General features: G+C 41.6%; 1 protein-coding gene across 2 annotated transcripts in view; it reads left to right on the top strand.

Moving 5' to 3' along the window:
- LOC124037185 (DNA nucleotidylexotransferase) overlaps nt 1–21,656 on the top strand; it is a 143,414-nt gene extending 121,758 nt beyond the window's left edge. Inside the window, exon 11 of one of the 2 annotated variants that reach the window (XM_046351855.1) lies at nt 20,936–21,656. In XM_046351855.1, the coding sequence (XP_046207811.1) occupies nt 20,936–21,022 (87 nt within the window). In that variant the 3' untranslated portion in view covers nt 21,023–21,656. Of the gene's footprint in view, nt 1–474; nt 810–20,935 lie in introns of those variants that run through there. The other variant, XM_046351854.1, reaches the window with a different exon arrangement.
- The last annotated feature ends 1,728 nt before the right edge of the window (nt 21,657–23,384 follow it).

Consider the following 23,384-nt stretch of genomic DNA (forward strand, 5'->3'; position numbering starts at 1 on the left):
TGTGACAAGACTGGGACACAGGCGACTCACATGCCTACACCTGTGTCAATGCCACAGTCTGCAGTCAGGTTGACCACCATTATCCTACAAGAGATAGGAGGGCACCTAGACACTTGGTAGACAGTTCATGTAGGAGGGAAGAAGTTGTTATGTTTTGGGGTTGTACCGCTGAGCATCAAAGGAGTTGTATGTGTTGAGATATCACGTTCCAAATAAATGGTTGAAGTGATTCCTGATTCACGTCATAATTGAATTGTTATTAAGACGTAGTGATGGAACCCATGAGACATAACACTTCGCACATACACCCCTGTTAAACTTTTTTTATTTAAATCTGGAAACACACCGGTGTGTCTATAATATTTTCAAAAACATCCGATAAGACACAGGTATGCCTTTGGGAACTTTCCCGAAATTCAGGCTATTATAATGGCTATTATTACTTATGCATCGGTGCATGTATTTGTCTTTCAGGTACACCAGTGTTGCAACTCACAGCATCAACATGCAAGAGCAAATCTGCACATCATCAGTGAAGTATTTGGTAACATTGACGGTGTAGAGCCTACTTTCCATCAGGATAGCTTAACTGAGCCAGAGGATGATTACATTGGTTAATATGATGAGGAAGCTGAGGACTTTGGGATGGGAAAACAACACAGCAGCTTCGACAGATAAATTAAAGGGTCACTTAAACAAATGTGGCACCACTGGTCAGCAGTAGGCCACGAGAACCAAACTGATATAACACAACGGTCATTTTTTGGGGGGATGGGACATTGTTCTATATAGATTTAGTTGAGCGAGAGTTAGTTGAACGACTGTTCAGAGATGAGACTGTGTTACTATCTGTATGTTGTTACTTGTTCAAAAACTGTCATAATGTCACGCCCTGGCCATAGAGAGGCTTTTATTCTCTATTGTGGTTAGGCCAGGGTGTGACTAGGGTGGGCATTCTAGTTTCTTTATTTCTATGTTTTGGCCGGGTATGGTTCTCAATCAGGGACAGCTGTCTATGGTTGTCTCTGATTGGGAATCATACTTAGGCAGCCTTTTTCCCACCTGTGTTTTGTGGGTAGTTTATTTTCTGTTTAGCTTTTTAGTTGCCTGACAGAACTGTGCGTGTTTGTTGTCTCTTTGTTATGGTGTTCAGTATAATAAATATCATGAACGCCTAGCACCTTGGTTTCCTTCAACCCACGAGAGTCGTGACACATAACTGTTGCTCAACTATCTGAGGTATTTCAACTGTTAACATTATGGATTTTTTTTTAAATTATGATGAGTTAATCAAGAAGTATGAGTTTTAACGTTGTTACAGAATACAGTACAACAGAACAATGATGCATGAAAAGTTATACAGATAAAAACAGATACAAGTTATACTGAAATACAAAACTTAAATAATTTCAAATGCAGATCAATACGAAATGTTAACAGTGACAACATTAGTTGACTTAGCCTACTCCTACTCCTTAACTCCCCATCGCTATCTACCGCTTGGACAGGGTTCGATAGTCAGACTAAGTAGCCCACATCCACAGCTAGCCTGGAACATAAAGTTGTTTCAAATCAAACTGGAACATTTCTCCACTACTTCAATTTGAACCTCAACCACCCCCACAACTCACTGTACTTCACTTTTGAGAGACGGTTTCTGTTAACCAATGAATGCTGTGAACTCTCTGCCTGGTTGGGTTTTGAACAGCTCTGCCTCCCTGATAACCTCCACAAGGGTTAGAATGTCCTCGGTCTGATGAGCAGCATGATGGATGCCACTAGACGTAGATACCTTGAACTCAGAGTCTGTGATGTCTATCAAGTACTTGAGGGCACCAATGGATTTGCTTAATCCTGTCTCCCTCTTGCTTTGACATGTTTGGACCCAGACCCTTAAAAACGACTTCTAGAAGTTGTTGATGTGGTCTAGGTGTAAGTCAACAGGTATATTCTTTCCCATGTTTTTTTCTTTCCCATTTTAAAATTTGTTCCAGGTAAGACTGTGTGCCATCCAAAGGGAGGAGTGGCATTGACTTGCAAGGTCAGTAGAAGGGTACTGTAGGCTATCTGGACATGACCATAGGCCTTGTAGAACAACAGAGGTACAATGTATAACTTCAACAACCTCTCCCCATCTCCCTCTTTCACTGCATCCTGCTTGTTGGACAGGAAGAAGCCAAAGCTGAGTCTTACCTCAGTATGTTGTTGTTTGTGGTCCACCTCACTAGTCCTGGTTGCATCTGGCACTGAATCTATTACCAAGTCATATTTTTTGCATGGTTCTCCCTTGCTTTGCTGTATGTGTAGACATTTCTGCAACCTGGCATAGGGCATGGGATGCTTTCTCTGTAGAGGTTGTGTCATGATCGTCTAAGGTGGAAACAGTGGACCAAGGTGCAGCGTGGGGAGCGTCTATCTATATTTTAAGCTGTCGCCAACAAAACAATAAACATCAAGCGAAACCGTGAAGCCAATGTATTGCTCACAGGCAACTATACATGGACAACTACCCACCAATACATGTGGGGAAAAAGCTACGTGGGGAAAAAGTATGGTTCTCAAAAAAGTGTAATAATGACAATGATAAATACATTTCAAAAGTGTAAATAATGCAATAGACATGATAAAATAACTAATGTTGAATTGTGTTTGATCGTCAACACAACTGAACTGAACAACTTTTATTTTGGATTTTAGTTGGAGACGTGAATCCAATATAACATTTGATAACTTGTTTTTAATAGGCTATTTAATGTATAGCGAAAGTGATATTGAATTGTGTTTTCAAATCAAATTGTATTTGTCACGTGCACCGAATACAACGGGTGTAGACTTTACAGTGAAATGCTTACTTACAAGCCCTTAACCAACAATAGAGTTAAGAAATGTATTTACTAAATAAACTAAACTAAAAAATAAAAGAAAGAGCAACAATGAATAACAATAATAATACAGGTGGCACCGGAAACAGGGGGCACCAGAACTGAGTCAATGTGCGGGTGTACAGGTTATTCGAGATAATTGAGGTAATATGTACATGTAGGTAGGGGTAAAGTGACTATGCATACATGATAAACAGCGAGTAGCAGCAGCTCAAAAAAAGAGGGGGGTGTCAATGCAAATAGTCCGGGTAGCATTTGATTAGCTGTTCAGCAGCCTTATGGCTTGGGGTTAGAAGCTGTTAAGAAGCCTTTTGGACCAAGACTTGGCGCTCCGGTACAACTTGTCGTGTGGTAGCAGAGAGAACAGTCTATGACTAGAGTGGCTGGAATCTCTGGCAATTTTAAGGGCCTTCCCCTGACACCGCCTGGTATAGAGGTCATGGATGGCAGGAAGCTTGGCCCCAGTGATGTACTGGGCCGTATGCACTACCCTCTGTAGTGCCTTGTGGTCGGAGGCCGAGCAGTTGCCATACCAGGCAGTGACGCAATCGGTCAGGATGCTCTCGATGGTGCAGCTGTAGACCTTTTTGAGGACCCATGCCAAGTCCTTTCAGTCTCCTGAGGGGGAATAGGTGTTGTCTTGCCCTCTTCACAACTGTCTTGGTGTGTTTGAAGCATGGTAATTTGTTGGTGATGTGGACACCAAGGAACTTCAAGCTCGCAACTCCACTACAGCCCCATCGATGAGAATGGGGGCATGCTCGGCACTCCTTTTCCTGTAGTCCATGGTCATCTCCTTTGTCTTGGTCACGTTGTGGGAGAGGTTGTTGTCCTGGCACCACACGGTCAGGTCTATGACCTCTTTCCTATAGACTGTCTCATCGTTGTCGGTGATCAAGCCTACCACTGTAGACAGCAAACTTACTGATGGTGTTGGAGTCATGCTTGGCCACGCAGTCATGGGTAAATTGAGAGTACAGGAGGGGACTAAACATGCACCCCTGAGGGGCCCCCGTGTTGAGGATCAACGTGGCAGATGTGTTGTTGCCTACCCTTACCACCTGGCAGCAGCCCATCAGGAAGTCCAGGATCCAGTTTCAGATGGAGGTGTTTAATCCCAGTGTTCCTTAGCTTAGTGATGAGCTTTTAGTGCACTATGGTGTTGAACTCTGAGCTGTAGCCATTGAACAGTGTTCCTTTTGTCCAGGTGGGAAAGGGCAGTGTTGAGTGTAATAGAGATTTGTGGATCTGTTGGGGCGGTATGCAAATTGGAGTGGGTCTAGTGTTTCTGGGATGATGGTGTTGTGAGCCAGGACTAGCCTTTCAAAGCACTTCATGGCCACAGACATGAGTGCTACGGGTCGGTAATCATTTAGGCAGGTTATCTTGGTGCACAGGGACTATGGTGGTCTGCGGAAACATGTTGGTATTACAGTCTCGGCCAGGGCAGGTTGAAAATGTGAGTGAAGACACTTGCCAGTTGGTCAGCGCATGCTCAGAGTACACATCCTGGTTATACATCTAGCCCTGCGGCCTTGTGAATGTTGACCTGTTTAAAGGTCTAACTCACATCGGCTACAGAGAGCATGATCACACAGTCGTCCAGAACAGCTGGTGCTCTCATGCATTTTCAGTGTTACTTGCCTCGAAGCGAGTAGGCTTATGTCACTGGGCAGCTCGCGGCTGGGCTTCCATTTGTAGTCCGTAATAGTTTGCAAGCCCTGCCACATTCATCAAGTTTTGGAGCCGGTGTAGTACGATTCAATCTTAGTCCTGTAATGAAGCTTTGCCTGTTTGATGGTTCGTCTGAGGGCATAGCGGGATTTCTTATAAACGTCCGGATTAGTGTCCCGCTCTTGAAAGCAGCAGCTCTACCCTTTAGCTCAATGTGGATGTTGCCTGTAATCCATGCCTTCTGGTTGGGGTATGTACGTACGGTCACTGGAGTCAACGTCATCGATGCACTTATTGATGAAGCCCGTGACTGATGTAGTATACTTCTCAATGCCATCAGATTTGTCCTGGAACATATTCCATCCAGTCTGTGCTAGCAAAACAGTCCTGTAGCTTAGCATCTGCGTCATCTGACCACTTCCGTATTGATTAAGTCACTGGTACTTCCTGCTTTAGTTTTTGCTTGTAAGTAGGAATAGGGACGATAGAATTATGATCAGATTTGCTCATTTAGTCTGGCTTTAATTCCAATTAGTCTACAAATGTATAATTGGTATGTTGGATTCACATCTCCATCTCAACCAATAATTAAAGTTAAAGAATAGGAATAAATCAAATCCCAATTTTTTTCAAGTGCATTTTATTTTATTTGGTCTTATTATTTAACTTATACCAAGACCCTGGGCTACCAAAAACAACATGGTAATGTATTGCATGAGGGCGACCAAAGGCGACAAAACAATGAGAATTGGTTCCTCGATCTGTCACATTTTCTTCACTACCAGAGGAGGCAGGTGGTAAATCAAGCTCTTGCCAACCCAGAAAAGCCAAAATATCTTTTTCCCTGAGAAAAGCCTTCAATGCAGTTTTCCGTTCTTTCAATTAAGTTATGCTCTCCTGTTATAACTTCTGCTACAGCAGCATCAACACCAACTTCCTCAAGATCAGCCATACAGTGGAGGGAAGGGAGGGACTCAAATAGTTTGAATCTGGTTGTGGCCAGAACCTATCCGCAGCTGTGCAACTAGTTTTATAATTAGAATGTGATACAAAACGTGCTTTAGGACCATACGGACGCCTCCGAGCGGTTGGTTAGGCTGTTTGGAGTGTTTATTCAACTATATATAAAATAAATATATATGTTATGTCCCCCCCCACTTCTAAAACCAAATTTGTGCCCCTGTTAATCTGTGTAATGAAACAGAATGTAAGCTCGCAAGAGTTCATAGGAGTCTAGTGTTTCTGAGGGAATCAATGAAACTGAGTTGGAGATATGGATGGAGAGATCAAGAAAACTTGTGAGAGAAAAGAGAGAACAGAGACATACAGACCGAGACAGATAGGGGGGGAAACACACATTTGAACAGTCCCCCCGCCAGGGTGAACAATACCACACTGAAAGTTCCTCTCATATCCTCTTTTCCTCTTTCTTTGCCACCCCTCTCACCATCGCCCCCTCATTTCCTCACCCATCCCCCCTCCTTCCCATCCTCCCACACTAGGCCCATTATCACTCTATCCTGGGAGATAAAAGGAGTGGTATTTATAGATCCTATTCCTTGCAGATGTTTTTGTGTCAAAAATGAAATTCAATCTCAAGCTATTATCCATGAATACACAACTATTGTTGCAATCTATTATTATGGAATTAGAAAAAGAAAACAAATATTCTGAACTCAGAAGAGAATATGAGGGGGAGGATGAGAGAGATGGGTGGAGTGTATAGGAGTGGGGTGTTGTCAATCGGGCTAACTCTAGAGACAGGTCCTGCTGCATTATTGATGAAAGTGAATGGCAGAGGTTTTCACTCCGGCTCCGATGTTGGGTCTGTCTGCCTGTCATGTAACATTAATTGACATGGCCCTTGGGGTGGGTGGCACCCATCCATCCATATATCCAATTTCAGTTTGGACCATGAATAATTCACGGGACACTCCACTGAACATACATTGAAATGTCCTGCATCAGATGGAACCTCCTGCTTTTGTGTGCAGTACAGTAACCATGACATACATGATCTATGTGTTATGTTACTACAGTGAAACGCTAGAGTCAGACATGTGATGTTTCACTGTTTATCATTATTTTGACCACTTCCAGATGTGTCTGGTCTCCCATCCAGGGATATACCAGGACCAACCCTGCTTAACTTCTGAGGCAAACCAGCAGTGGGATGCTAACCCTAACCCTATGTTGTTGGAATAAATGTACCAAAACTTGCAACTGGAAAAAAGGCAGTGAAAGCAAAGGCCAACGTAACATAACCAAAGACAGGGAAAATTGCAGGAAAGAGGGAGGCATTTTAATTAATTGCTTTATGATAAAACAATATATAATATATTTGCCCCATGAATACTCTGTTTTCCCAACCACAGTATCTGTAAAAAGCTGAGGGATGGGGCTGGAGAAATGCAACCCAGACTACGCTATGGATGCAAGTACTAACCATCTATGATATAAAAATGATAGTTTTAACCATGTTTTTAGGCTATACAGTGTTTTACATTTACTTTGTTTACATTGGAGTAAATGTGGAGATTTCTTACATGTGAAACTGCTAATTTGATGTTCACTTTCACATGTGGAATTGCAAGTTCAAGTGTGAGTAACAATCACGTCAACGTTTTTCATACAGTATATTAAACTGCAAATTAGATTGTTACATGTGATTGTTTTTCACATGTGAACTTTTAATTCCAGACAGTTATACCTTCATTCCAAACTTGTGCCATCCCGGTAATACTGGTAGTAAACACAAGGGGCAACATTTTCCAACCCCACTGAGCCTCTGTAATTCGAAGGTTACATGTAAAGTACATGTAAAATCCTATAGTGAATGCTAACCTTTTATACATTCTTTGACAGGACATACATCCCAGATAATAAAATTATACAAGTAACAAAACAAGTTTGCTGCACACACAAAACATATATAAGACAGCAAGGCACTTGATCCAGGAAGCGATTCTCTGCTGTTACCAAGAGAAGCTTGATTTTTGTAAGAAGCTAACCACTTAGCTAATAACTAGCTACTAAATTAGCAAAACAATCAATGTGGCTAAAGACTACCGGCAAACTTCATAATGAATTATAATGTGACAGGTGAAATGAAGAATGCGATCTGCTTTATCGCCTAACATATTGCAGAAGTTGACTGCCGGTATTTCCTTAAAAGTAGCTACAAATATTCAAATGTATTAAAAAAACTTTAATGAAATAGTTTCAACGTTATTGAGAAACCATCCCATGACTACTTCCAAATATGCTAGTATACGTTATAAATGGTATACCGTCCAAGCTTAGAAACGGCAAATGTGATTCTCATATGTGAATTTATTTCACTTGAAAATGCTATCACACATGTGGAAGTGAGATTTACACGTGGAGTTTTTTTTACATGTGAAAGGGCAAATGTGATTTTCACATGTGAATCTGCCATTCACATGAGGTGAAAACATGTTATTCTCCTCATATGTGAAAAGGTGGTGATGACATGTGAACTAAATTTAATACATATGATATTATGGTTTTACATGCGACATTTAGGTCGGCTCAACATGTGAAAACAGCTATTTCAACAGCAACTTTTCCAATACAATAGAATAAACATTCAAATCAGTTATCCCCCTAGAGTCGATTGATACACCTGTGTGTCAATCTAAGTAACATAATAAACAACATTGGATGAATCTCAATCTCAGCATCCACCTACTATGTATGTCGCACTTCCGTATCTGCGGTGAAAGGTGGCAGAGCTAGGGCGGTGTTTGTCAGACTGAGACATCCCAAAAATCTGACTTCACAAGTAAATGTCTGCAGCTTCCGAACGGTTTGACCTACAAAACTATGGTGAGCACTCTATGGAAAGAGAAGACTCAAGAACCTGATGGTGGTTTTGTTCTACATCACCCACAAGTGTCACAGGTAACCGGTACTGTTTTAAAAAATGAATGGAAGTATGAAGGTAGGTTAAATATGTGTTCAAATAAAATTATGATAATATTTCCTGAGCTTTCTTGTATCTCCTAGATATAGGACAGACACTTTACAAACCTTGTTTCTTATTATACATTTTTTGACTGACTTTTTTTCCATTTATAAATGTGTTATTCAATGCGTTTCTCTGGTCTATATTAGTCCAGAGGGGTAGCCTAGTGGTCAGAGCGTTGGACTCGTAACCAGAAGGTTACAAGTTCAAACCCCCGAGCTGACAAGGTACAAATCTGTCGTTCTGCCCCTGAACAGGCAGTTAACCCACTGTTCCTAGGCCGTCATTGAAAATAAGAATTTGTTCTTAACTGGTTTGCCTAGTAAAATAAAAAAGTCCAAATTAAATATTTTATAAAATATTGTTTTATATATATTTTTTATACCTAAAGGGGTCCTAAAATTCTAATCAAATAGCTAAATGATCCCCCCCATCCACCACAGCTTAGACTTTTAAGAATGACCTCATTATAAGATGAAAGCACAGTTAAAGAAAAACTTCCAAACAAAGCTCATGTTTTGCAGATACTTTTTTAATTGAGCAGAACCTTCATTCTGCTGATGCAGCAGCATCGGATCACATTGTGTGAATGCAGAAGGAATTAAATTGGTCATGCAAAACCAGCCCCTTTAGAACAAACCAATTCATTATTTTCAGGCTTCAGTAGACCAGTGAAACGTAATTTATTGTAATCATTAATGGAGCATTCTGTTGGGGTGCGTACAAGAGAGAGCCGAGAAAAACACCCAGGGCTCTATTTTAACAAACCTTATTCAATGGTGAGTCTAAGCGCTAGCGGTAGCACTATAGATCCATGGGTGTGTGAGAAATATTTATTGCTATTTTCACAGCCATTATTATGAGCGCAATAGCTGGCGGTGGCGCGAAAAGGGCTGGGTTTGATGAATAAACAAGTTGTAAGTGTAACGAAGGCTTGGCCACTCACTGGCAATCAAGGTGCAATCGAGATCTGTATGTTATTGACAGTATTTGCATAGTAATAAACTCCAATTTCGGCAGGGGTAACCACATATTATCCTCCTAGTCCATTATTGTTACAGGCATTGGTTTTTCCATTTATATTTCAAGACTGGACGTTAGCACATGGGACGCGCACAGGTTTGTCATCTCGTTAGTGGGTAGGTGTTTCACCTTTGCTGACCCAGTGTCACGTTCTGACCTTTATTTCCTTTGTTTTGTCATTATTTAGTATGGTCAGGGCGTGAGTTGGGGTGGGCAGTCTATGTTTGTTTTTCTATGTTTTGGGGTATTTCTATGTTTCGGCCTAGTATGGTTCTCAATCAGAGGCAGGTGTCATTAGTTGTCTCTGATTGAGAATCATACTTAGGTAGCCTGGGTTTCACTGTGTGTTTGCGGGTGATTGTTCCTGTCTCTGTGTTTGCACCAGATAGGACTTTTTATGGTTTTCCACATTTATTGTTTTGGTAGTTATTTCAAGTCTAGTTCCTTTATTAAAGAACATGAATAACCACCACGCTGCACTTTGGTCCGCTTCTCCTTCACCACAGGAAAACCCTTACACCCAGGTGATATTTAAGAATGGCTGGCCCAGTGTTCCAGTTGTCTTGAGAGATGTAGAGGGTTAACCCCTTTAGTTGTCTCTCCCTATTTGATTTATTGAAAAAAGTACCTTTATCTGATCTTCCCTGTTTTCATTTTGCTCCACTTTTTGGTGTGCTTCCTGTCTTTAAGTTTGGTGTGGGTTTTATTTTTGTTTGCCTGTTTTTCGTCAAATTTAGTGGGCACTCATGGTGGGTGTCTTTAAGGTTCCAGTTGTTGTTTGCTAGTCAACTTTCAGTGGACACCCCCATGAGTCTCTTTCAGAATCCCTCCTAAAACCCCATCGTTTTGGCTGTTGTCAGTGACTGTTCGTTCCCCCTTCTGTTTGAGCAACATTATTTGGTTTTCTCGCTGGTAAACGCAACAATTATGGATTGATACTACAGTTTATTAAATAACATGGGCTCATCTCTCATTTCAAGATGGGCATATAGCCTACATGGAGGGGTTTTTACACATCCAAAATAATATCAGGAGCTGGCAAAAATATTGTAATAGCCTACATATATTTATAGATAAAAATGGGATGTCCGCTCACTGTCCTGCCAAACTTGATTTTTTTAAATCAAGCTTTGGCGATAAAAGTTTATTTCAAAGAGGTCTCATGAGGAAAGCCTTTTATCGATAGTCTTGACTACATGGCGAATGCATTGGGCATGACAAAAGAAACAGGAGGGGAGGCTATGCTTGGTTTTTAATAAATTTCAACAAAATGGGAGAAATCATTAGTTTATGTTTCTAAAAATGAGGTTAATGGGCACAAAAAACACTCTCTTGTTCCGTGTGCATAATGGGCACTGCATCACAGCTGGATAGGATGAGCTTCATTTGTCAAAATCTATGTGACAACACAGGTTCTTTTTGCCCTAACACTACACAGCGGATTCAAATAACCAACTCATCATCAAGCTTTGATTATTTGAATCCGCTGTGTAGTGCTAGGGCAAAAAAATAAACGTGCACCCAGGCGGGGCCCCAGGACTAAGACCATCGATAAAAGGTTTGGCTCGGGAGACGGCTTTGAAATAAATCTTTATCGCCAAAGCTTTATTAAAAGATAAAGTTAGGCAGCAGCAGGACAGTGAGCGGACATCCCGTTTTTATCTATAAATATATGTAGGCTATTACATTATTTTTGCCAGCTACTGTTATTATTTTGGATGTGTGTAAAAACCCCTCCATGTAGGCTATATGCCCAGGACCGAGTTTGGGAAACCCTGCCATAGACCAACTGCTTCACAGCTAAGATCAGCTTTCGATTGGACTTAAATGTCCCCACCAGCTCATACTGAAATTTACACTTTGGTTGTGCGTTGTTACCTCTGAAATTGTGATGTATTGTTAGCATGTGTATTTAGTGATATGTTTAACTGCAAGTCAGCATGATCTATTGGCAAGTGCTTTAATATGAATGTGGCAGCAATGCATGAATGCAACGACATTCTACATTTATCAACTGGGTTGTGTTTCGAAAGTACAGTTGAAGTCGGAAGTTTACATACACCTTAGCCAAATACATTTAAACTCAGTTTTTCCACAATTCCTGACATTCAATCCTAGTAAAAAAATCCCTGTCTTAGGTCAGTTAGGATCACCACTTTATTTTAAGAATGTGAATTGTCAGAATAATAGTAGAGAATGATTTCAGATTTTATATCTTTCATCACATTCCCGGTGGGTCGGAAGTTTACATACACTCAATTCGTGTTTGGTAGCATTGCCTTTAAATTATTTAACTTGGGTCAAATGTTTCAGGTAGCCTTCCACAGTCCTTCTGTAGCTCAGTTGGTAGAGCATGGTGCTTGTAACGACAGGGTAGTGGGTTCGATCCCCGGGACCACCCATACGTAGAATGTATGCACACATGACTGTAAGTCGCTTTGGATAAAAGCGTCTGCTAAATGGCATTTATTATTATTATTATTCTCACAATAAGTTGTGTGAATTTTGGCCCATTCCTCCTGACAGAGCTGGTGTAACCGAGTCAGGTTTGTAGGCCTCCTTCCTCGCACACAATTTTTCAGTTCTGCCCACAACTATTCTATAGGATTTAGGTCAGGGCTTTGGGATGGCCACTCCAAAACCTTGACTTTGTTGTCCTTAAGCCATTTGGCCACAACTTTAGAAGTATGCTTGGGGTCATGGTCCATATGGAAGACCCATTTGCGACCAAGCTTTAATTTCCTGACTTATGTCTTGAGATGTTGCTTCAATATATCCACCTAATTTTCCTCCCTCATGATGCCATCTATTTTGTGAAGTGCACCTGTCCCTCCTGCAGCAAAGCACCCCCACAACATGATGCTGCCATCCCCGTGCTTCACGGTTGGGATGGTGTTTTTCAGCTTGCAAGCCTCCCCCTTTTTTAATGATGGTCATTATGGCCAAACAGTTCGATTTTTGTTTCATCAGACCAGAGGACATTTCTCCAAAAAGTACAATCTTTGTCCCCATGTGCAGTTTCAAACTGTAGTCTGGCTTTTTTATGGTGGTTTTGGAGCAGTGGCTTCTTCCTTGCTGAGCAGTCTTTCAGGTTATGCCGATAAAGGACTCGTTTTACTGTGGATATAGATACTTTTGTACCTGTTTCCTCCAGCATCTTCACAAGGTGCTTTGCTGTTGGTTTGGGATTGATTTGCACTTTTCGCACCAAAGTACGTTCATCTCTAGGATACAGAATGTGTCTCCTTCCTGAGCGGTATGACATCTGTGTGGTCCCATGGTGTTTATACTTGCGCACTATTGTTTGTACAGATGAACATGGTACCTTCAGGAATTTGGAATTTGACTTGTGGAGGTCTACAATTATTTTTCTGAAGTCTTGGCTGACTTCTTTTGATTTCAAAGAGGCACTGAGTTTGAAGGTAGGCCTTGAAATACATCCACAGGTACACCTCCAATTGACTCAAATGATGTCAATTAGCCTATCAGAAGCTTCTAAAGCCATGACATTATTTTCTGGAATTTTCCAAGCTGTTTAAAGGCACAGTCAACTTAGTGGATGTAAACTTCTGACCCACTGAAATTGTGATACAGGGAATTATAAGTGAAATAATCTGTTTGTAAACAATTGTTGGAAAAACGACTTGCCAAAACTATAGTTTGTTAAAAAGAAATTTGTGGTGGTTGAAAAACGAGTTTTAATGACTCCAACCTAAGTGTATGTAAACTTCCGACTTCAACTGTATACAGTGCCTTCAGAAAGGATTCATACCCTTTGACTTATTACGCATTTTATTGTTACAGCCTTAATTCAAAATATACAGTATTGTCACGCCTTGGTCATTGTATCTTGTGTTTTTGTTATATGTTTGGGTAGGCCAGGGTGTGACATGGGTTTATATGTTGTATTTCGTATTGGGGTTTGTATTAATTGGGAGTGTGTATTAGTAGGGGTGTGTCTAGTTAGGCTTGGCTGCCTGAGGCGATTCCTAATTGGAGTCAGCTGATTCTCGTTGTCTCGGATTGGGAACCGTATTTAGGCAGCCTGAGTGCGCGTTGTATTTCGTGGGTGATTGTACCTGTCTCTGTGTTAGTCACCAGATAGGCTGTATTAGTTTCACTCGTTTGTTGTTTTTGTATTTTCAGTTATTTCATGTACCGCATTATTCTTCATTAAAAGTCATGAGTAACCTACACGTTGCATTTCGGTCTGACTCACTTCAAACAACAGACGAACTTCATTACAAGTGTAGATGTTTTTCTCAGCCATCTACACACAGTACCCCATAATGACAAAGTGAAAACTTGTTTTTGTATTTTTTTAAATTGTATTTAAAATGTATTTAAAATGAAATACAGATATTAATTTACATAAGTTTTCACATCCCTGAGTCAATACATGTTATAATCAATTTGCGATTACAGCTGTTTACCAGTAGTCTTACTGGGTAAGTGTCTAAGAGCTTTGCGTTACAAATGCAAAGAGGCTTGTTGTGTAATTAAACTGAACATTTTTAATTCAGATGTTGACCACTTGTTCAAAACTCACTCAGCCAATCCTTACACCTGTGTTTACGCACAATTTGCATGATGTTTCCACCCCCATGCTTCACAGTAGGTATGGTGTTCTTTGGATGCAACGCAGCATTCTTTGTCCTCCAAACACGACGAGTTGAGTTTTTACCCAATTTTTTTTATTTTGGTTTCATCTGACCATATGACATTCTCCCAATCTTCTTCTGGATCATCCAAATGCTCTCTAGCAAACTTCAGACGGGCCTGGACATGTACTGGCTTAAGCAGGGGGAGACGTCTGGCACTGAAGGATTTGAGTCCCTGGCGGCGTAGTGTGTTACTGATGGTAGGCTTTGTTACTTTGGTCCCAGCTCTCTGCAGGTCATTCACCAGGTCCCCCCGTGTGGTTCTGGGATTTTTGCTCACCGTTCTTGTGATCATTTTGACCCCACGGGGTGAGATCTTGCGTGGTGCCCCAGATCGAGGGAGATTATCATTGGTCTTGTATGTCTTCTATTTCCTAATAATTGCTCCCACAGTTGATTTCTTCAAACCAAGCTGCTTACCTATTGCAGATTCAGTCTTCCCAGCCTGGTGCAGGTCTACAATTTTGTTTCTGGTGTCCTTTGACAGATCTTTGGTCTTGGCCATAGTGGAGTTTGGAGTGTGACTGTTTGAGGTTGTGGACAGGTGTCTTTTATACTGATAACAAGTTCAAACAGGTGCCATTGATACAGGTAACGAGTGGAGGACAGAGGAGCCTCTTAAAGAAGAAGTTACAGGTCTGTGAGAGCCAGAAATCTTGCTTGTTTGTAGGTGACCAAATACTTATTTTCCACCATAATTTGCAAATAAATTCATTAAAAATCCTACAATGTGATTTTCTGGATTATATTCTCTCACTTTGTCTGTCATAGTTGAAGTGAATGATGTAGCCTCTTTCATGATGGAGAACTTGCACAATTGGTGGTCCTTCTAGCTTCATGTTTTTAAGTGGGGAGAACTTGCACACATGACAATTGGTGGTCTGCTAAATGGCATATATAAATACTGTTTTGCCCCACTGTAGGCATTCCTCTTGTCCAGATTGGTTAGGGCAGTGTGATTGTGATTGCGTCGTCTATGGACCTATTAGGGCAGTAAGCAAATTGGAGTGGGTCTAGGGTGTCAGGTATGGTGGAGGTGATATGATCCTTGACTAGTCTCTCAAAGCACTTCATGATGACGGAAGTGTGTGCTACGGGGCGATAGTCCTTAGCGAAAGTCCTTACCTTAGCTTTCTTGGTAACAGGAACAATGGTGGCCCTTTTGAAGCATGTGGGAACAGCAGACTGTGATAAGGATTGATTGAATATGTCCGTAAACACACCAGCCAGCTGGACTGCGCATGCTCTGAGGACGTGGCTGGGGATGCTGTCTTGGCTGGCAGCCTTGCGAGGGTTAACACGTTTAAATGTTTTACTGACGTTGGCTGCAGTGAAGGAGAGCCCGCAGGTTTTGGTAGCGGGTACATTGGTAGTGTCAATGGCACTGTATTGTCCTCAAAGCGAGGAAAGAAGTTGTTTAGTTTGTCTTGGAGGAAGACATCGTGGTCCGCGACAGAGCTGGTTTTCCTTTTGCAGTCCGTGATTGACTGTAAACCCTGCCACATACCTCTTGTGTCTGAGCCGTTGAAGTGGGACTCTACTTTGTCCCTGTATTGATGCTTAGCTTGTTTGATTGCCTTGCGGAGGGAATAGCTACACTGTTTGTATTCGGTCATGTTTCCGGTCACCTTGCCCTGATTAAATACAGTGGTTTGCGCTTTCTGTGTTGCGCGAATGCTGCCATCAATCCACGGTTTCTGGTTGGGGATTGTTTTAATGGACGCTGTGGACACAACATCACAGATGCACTTGCTAATTAACTCGCTCACCAAATCAGCGTATTCATCAATGTTATTGTCCGACGCAATGAAGAACATATCCCAGTCCACGTGATCGAAGCAATTTTGAAGCGTGGAATCCAATTGGTCAGACCAGCGTTGAACAAACCTGAGCACGGGTGCTTCCTGTTTTAGTTTCTGTCTATAGGTTGGGAGCACAAAATGGAGTCGTGGTCAGATTTTCCGAATTGGGGGTGGGGGAGGGCTTTATATGCTTCGCGGAAGTTAGAATAACAATGATCCTGGTTTTGCCAGCCCGGGTCGCGCATTCGATATGCTGATAACATTTAGGGAGCCTCAAAAGAAAGTGCATGGTTATTGATTGCCTTGGTTTCCAAATATTCACGTCTGGACTAGAGATTGAGTGGGTCGAAAGGGAATTAGACTAATTGTTTTAAACTTCTCTACTTTGCCAAGTAAAGTTTTACGGTTAAAACGTTTATTGGGATGTATAGGCTGTGTTTGTTCTGACAATTAGCCTACCTATTTGAAAACAATGGCAGCCTACCTGTGTTGATTTCGATCATAGGCTGGAAAACTTGAGGAATGAGGTAACTCCGATTTCAAAGAGAATACAACTGTTTACAATGGCTTTTCATCACAATTACGCTGGCGAACACTACACTACGCTACTCTCGCGTACCCAAAATTCACATAGTTGACAGATGTCCTTCCGTGTGATTTGGGCTTATGTTAGCTGTGTGACAGTGATGTGTTATGTAGGCCTTATGAAGGGTTGAAGGAACGTGTCAGAGGAGATCATGTCAGAGGAGGTCATATTACACTGGCATAATGACTTTGTCTTCCTTTGCTTGTTACATTCGGACACTCTAATCAACAATTATGTATTTTTTACTCATGTTTATGTGGCAAAACCCTGGTGGCCAAATAAACTCATTTTCTGTGTATGATTAAATGGTTGATTATCTGGCACTGTTTCCCCTTACTGCCCAGTTTATTTGGCTGATTAGCAGGCTGAGAGAGTTAGGCAATGTAAACCCCATTCAGCTCAATAGCCTTTTTATGGTTCAGAGGGGTTCATGATGCTAACACTAATTGCTGGGTTGATTAGTGAGGTGTCTGAATCGCCTCCTTTCTCTCCCAGGTTCTATTCTGCTGTCCCAGTGTGCCTGGAGAAGGCTAGGTGTGTGCGCGTGTGAGCACGTGCTTGCGTGCTGATCGTGGGTGGATCGTTTCAGTAGGACAGCAGAGGCACTAATCGACTCCCGCTTTTCCGCCACTGTCAGCCCTTTCCTGTGAGCTGCAATAAAGATAGATTAACTTAGAGACAATCAAAACATTTTTCGATTCACCACCCTCTTGGCAATAACATGTTTCCAGGTGGTGACAGTAAGAAGAAAACTATCTAAACAACGAGAGGGAGGAAGGCTGTGGCCCACGCTGGTATGCCTTATGTAATAGTCCTGATGTGATATCTATGGATTTCTAATGGAGAGACCCACGGGAGTAGTACGCTATGGATACGGAGAAATATGATACGGTAGACTATAGGTGGATGTATATGTTCCTCTCTTACAGAAACAATGTGTTCTTTAGTCCTGGGGGATCTTTCAGTGTCAACGAGTTGGACACAAAATGTAAATGGGTGATTTTCAAAGGGGACTATCTCAAAATACTGATTTTCTTTGGAATAATTTAAATTCATTGCTTGCTGTCCAACAGAGGAAAACAAACGCAACAGTCCCGAATTGCCATGTCCTTCAGACATACTACCGGTGTATTATAGATTATGAATATCAACACTGAATACAATCAAACGAAAATACTCTCTGACAGGCCACCTGTTGTGTGTGTTTGTAGTGTTTGTGTAACATCTGTATTTACATGTTCCTATGAGTTGTTCATTTAGTGTGGATTTGCATATTATTCAACTGTGTTTGCATATCACTGTGTCTGAGGATCCACAAGCCAGCAAGTCTGTTCCAGTGTGTGGTGTGTGTGTGTGTTTTTGGTTTTACTATCCTTGTGGTGACTCACAAACATAGTAAAACATGGAAAATTCGGACATTTCCCCACACGGAAAAATACTAGTTAGGGATTAGGGTTAGGAGTTAGGTCAAACATGTTTTTGAATGGGAATCAATTGTTTGCTCCACACAAATCTAGTAAAACAAATGTTTGAAATTGTGGGTGTGCATTAATTTGTGTGTGGATGTGCATGGCTCTTCGAGTGGCAGCCAATCATTTCCATCAGACCCTTCCATCAGCCTGTGTGGTCATGGCATGGAGGCAATGACAGAAGGCAGATGTTAAGATGGCCTGATGTCTGTGTTCACATCCACGAGAGCTGTAAATTTGCAGCGGGAAGAGGAAATACACAGCTGGTCAGCCGGTCACTAAGTCAAGGACATTGACATGCAGTAACTCACACTCCAGCTCCTCCTCCTGTCAGAAATGCTTACCATAGTTCTGTCTGAATAAAGTAGTACTTATTGTAGTACATGGTAAGTAGTCTTATATTTGCATGGCATATGCTCCTTACGGAGTAAAAGGGTTTAAGTCAAGTAAGGCCAGGCTCAGAAGAGCAACAAAATGTTATTGGTCAAAGCTTTCAGAGAGTTTGCTGTGGTCAAATCAAATCAATTCAAATTGTATTTGACACACACACACACACACACACACACACACACATATATATATATATATATGAGGAATAAGAAATAAAAGTAACAAATAATTAAAGAGCAGCAGTAAAACAACAATAGCGAGGCTATATACAGGGGGTACCTCTTAGTCGAGGAAATCTAACCAGTGCCCCCGCTATTGGGGCACAAATAACTGAAAAGTTAATATAGACATAACTTGTCAGTATGTAATGAAAAAATTTCCCCCATGGGGATTGGAAGGATTGGACAGAGTTCACATTTCCTTTGTTAGTTGGATGTTAGAGCTTACCATAGCTTTCCGTTAAGCCTTTTGAACAGTAAGCATGCATCTTGTTAGGGATGCCTGAACATGATGCTCTACGAGCTATATCACCTTCAGATCTGACTGTCCAAAGCTCTTATATGTGACTACTTCACCAGTTCCCCAATCACTGTGTGGATGTTGTCTTATTTACTTCCTGAGAGGAAAAAAGTATCTGGTGGTCTGCTCTTGTACAAGGGAGTTGTTGGGAAGAATATAGCAAATTGCACCTCTGTGGAAAGATTTTCATCTGCTGTAACAATGGGGGTGTTTTCTCTAGAGTTTAATGTATGTGAGAGTTAGTGACCTGTTAGTGACCTGCAGAGAACCAATCATCCACTTAGCTGGTGGAGAGACTTAAAGTGTGTGTGTGTGTGCCCCTGTCAGACATGCGGGCATGACTGCGTTTAATGTGTGTCAGGTCATAATCAAATTTAGATGATCAAGATTTAAGCCTGGACTGTTTGTGTAATTGATTTTATCAACAGAGACAGAAGTCAAATGAAGACAGAGGGAGTGATATTTACACAGATTGGACCTGGGCTGGACTGACTTATTTTACCCAGCATGCACTCAGGGCCTGTAATGTCCCCCTTGTTATTTGCATTGTAAGTAACGGGCTAGAATGGCAGAATACATGCCTAGAAGTACTTTTCCTTCTCTCCTACCAGTTATGATTGTTTGTCATCTGCCTTTAGCTGTCAGAGGGGCCCAACACATACAGTGGGGAGAGCAAGTTTTTGATACCCTGCCGATTTTGCCGGTAATCCCACTTACAAAGCATGTAGAGGTCTGTAATTTTTTATCATAGGTACACTTCAACTGTGAGAGACAGAATCTAAAACAAAAATCCAGAAAATCACATTGTATGATTTTTAAGTAATTCATTTGCATTTTATTGCATGACATAAGTATTTGATACATCAGAAAAGCAGAACTTAATATTTGGTACAGAACAATGTGTTTGCAATTACAGAGAGCATACGTTTCCTGTAGTTCTTGACCAGGTTTGCTATGCTATGTATGGTGCAAACACAACACCTCGCATCATCCTGAGAACACCATCCCCACAGCATGATGCTGCCACCACCATGCTTCACTGTGGGGATGTTTTTCCTCGCGGCAGGGACTGGGAAACTGGTCAGAATTAAAGGAATGATCGATGGTGCTAAATACAGGGAAGTTCTTGAGGGAAACTTGTTTCAGTCTTCCAGAGATTTGAGATTGGGACGGAGGTTCACCTTCCAGCAGGACAATGACCATATGCATACTGCTAAAGCAACACTCATTCAAGACATTTAAATATCTTGGAATGGCCTAGTCAAAGCCCAGACCTCAATCCAATTGAGAATCTGTGGTATGACTTAAAGATTGCTGTACACCAGCAGAACCCATCCAAATTGAAGGAGCTGGAGCAGTTTTTCCTTGAAGAATGGGCAAAAATCCAAGTGGCTAGATGTGCCAAGCTTATAGAGACATACCCCAGGAGACTTGCAGCTGTAATTGCTGCAAAAGGTGGCTCTACAAAGTATTGACTTTGGGGGGGGGGGGGGGGGGGGGGGGGGGGGGGGGGGGGGTGAATAGTTAAGCACGCTCAAGTTTTCTGTTTTGTTTTGTCTTATTTCTTGTTTGTTTCACAAAAAAATGATTTAGCATCTTTAAAGTGGTAGGCATGTTGTGTAAATCAAATGAAACAAACTCCCCCAAAAATCTATTGTAATTCCAGGTTGTAAGGCAACAAAATAGGAAAAATGCCAAGGGAGGTGAATACTTTCACAAGCCACTGTATAGCGATGTTATCTTTGTGTTCATCTGAGACTAACATGAGTGTCCTCCAATTTGCTCATACTTGGGCTTGTTTGGTTTACAACTTGAGATGTTTCAGTGCGTGCAGGGCATCTTGCTGTCAAGCCATGTCAACGCTCACAGTCTCTCACATATCTCTTATGTCTACTATATTTCTGAATCCAACCATCAATTTTGTCTTTGTTCTTTCTCCAGAAACTATGCCTACTGGCGACTACTGAGGAGGACATCTTTGCCCATCTGGGTTTGGAGTATGTGGAGCCTTGGCAGAGAAATGCATAAGCATCATCCTCTCACAGACACCCATACAATACCACCTTTATACATACAGTACATTAGGGGTTCCCAACTTTTTAATTCTCAGCCCACCTTCCAACATTGGGAAACACATTTTGCAATGGGGTGTAGAAATAGTTAGCTGTTTTAAAGCTAATTTCCTGCAGTTCTACAGATTTTGGCATGTCTTACTTATGTTTATGTAATATCTGAGTGAGTTAAACATTACAACAAAATGAATGGGCTAAAAACCTAGCTACAAAACATTAGCTGACATGGGCTAGTTGATTTGGACATTTCTGACAAGTTATAAATCGCAATCTAATAACTGACATGACAATAGGAAAAACTGCTGATGCACCACCCAATTTAGAAATGTCAACTTTCAAGAGTAAGTTGAAAGCCCGACTGAGTTCCTTAAAAAAATATGTTTTGGGGAACTCCGCGCCACAACTGCCATCCCCTTGATCCCCCGCAGTTTGGGAACCACTGCAGTACATAATTCCCATCTGTCTCCCCCCTCGGCTACACACCACTGCAATCTCATTTCAAAGAGCCTAATCTGGGTTGATTTTTATACTTGTGTTCTGTTGTCAGACTACATACTGATGTATGATTCATGATTATATTCTTTTCATCATGCCTGGCTTTTTTCTCTTAGCCTCTTAGTATATAAAAATTCTGTTCTGTCATTCAAAACCCTTTTTTCTCTGAGTATTCTTATGTGATTGATACATAACTACATAAATCAAATGGCTACGAGGTAAAAAGGGAAGAGGAGAGGGGCATAAGCGCGGGCAAGAGAGAGAAAGTCCCTTGTTGAGTAAAATGGTTGTAATCACCCTCCTCCTGGCAGGACAGCACTCGAAGTGAACCGGAGCCAAGCCTCCTGGGAATGGAGAGGAAGGTAATGAGCTGCAGATAGAGGTGCATTCAGCATCCCCGTTTAGCCTCCGTTAGTGCCTCCACATCCACTGGAGGGCATTTACAGTAGCAACCGCCCACTACTGCTACAGCCTCCTCCCCTCAGTCTGCTGTGTCGCAATGAATCCCTTCCCTAGGTGCAGGAATGAATTGTGCTGATTAAGGCCAATCAACCGTACTGGAGATACTGCAATCACCAGGCTTCATATGACAGGTCAGTTTACATTGTAAATACAGTCATTTACAGATGTAGAATTTTAATTTGAGACAGTTTGCTACAGCAGGAAAATAATCTTGCAGCAACAGGAAATGCGCATTATTGTGTGGATTATAATTAATGGACATTTTTGTAGGGGTTGAGACATTTTTTCTCAAATCAAGTCAGAAATTCAAATTCAGAAATTCCAAAGTGGAATCAAGTCAGAAATTTCGACAAACTTTCGAAACCAATTTGGCATTTCCTGCTGTGCAGAACAATTCTCGGCAACAAAGGAGTGATCAAATTAACATCCTACATCGGTAGTAAGTGTTGCTGTTTTAAGGGCCTCTTATTAGGAAGCATGCTATTACTCTTCTTATGGTAGCTGTGCTGGGTCATACAGATTCATCTGCTGAAGATATAAAGAGCACAGTCCTCCAGCCGCACAGTAGCATGGCCTGCTGTCCTGTCCACAACCTAGCCCAGTTTCCCATGATGCTCAGATCAAGCACATCCCATGATACCGCTGAAAGATCACTGGGGCTATCACATCCTAGTGAATCACCCTATTTAAAGATCTTTAAGTAGAGCATAACAGGCACTTTGAGGACTCGACCCCAGGGCCTAGCTCTCCCTCTCACCCCCCTCTCTCCCCTATCCTGGCTGGCCGGTCAAACAGAGAGTCACACTAACTGCATTCTGAGACAGGCCTACACAGTGGTGTTGAAACTGGAGCTCTATCTGCCTTTCTCTGGAGGCCTGGGTCATTGGGTTGTATAATAATAAAACGATGGCAATGAATGTTTCACTGTCCAGCTGAGGCAGCTTATTTAATACTGCATGGACAAATACTTTTTAGCTGTGATGTCTTCAGTAACTATGGGAGGAATTCAGACCCGAGTTACCAGTGCGTAAATTGAACATAATTCAATGTTTATGCACTTTTCTCTCTACCCGTATTCTGACCTTAAACTTACGCATGGGAAAAGCCAGTGCCAGCAAGGTACACATTTGAATAAGGATACGATGAATAAGGTTGCGCAACCTGTTGTTTCCAAGTGGAAAAACATCAAATACATTTTTTCCTGACATAAATAACACCGTTCTCTATGCACTGTCATTTACTAATTGGTTAAGAGCTATTGATTGGGAATTTAGGCTTGGTTTCTGTACAAGCACTTTGACAACTGCTGATGTAAAAAGACTCCCAAAGAGCTCGGTGCGTACCTGCGTAAGGTAAGTCTG

Source organism: Oncorhynchus gorbuscha, linkage group LG06, assembly GCF_021184085.1.
Source record: "Oncorhynchus gorbuscha isolate QuinsamMale2020 ecotype Even-year linkage group LG06, OgorEven_v1.0, whole genome shotgun sequence".
NCBI classification, from domain to species: domain Eukaryota; kingdom Metazoa; phylum Chordata; class Actinopteri; order Salmoniformes; family Salmonidae; genus Oncorhynchus; species Oncorhynchus gorbuscha.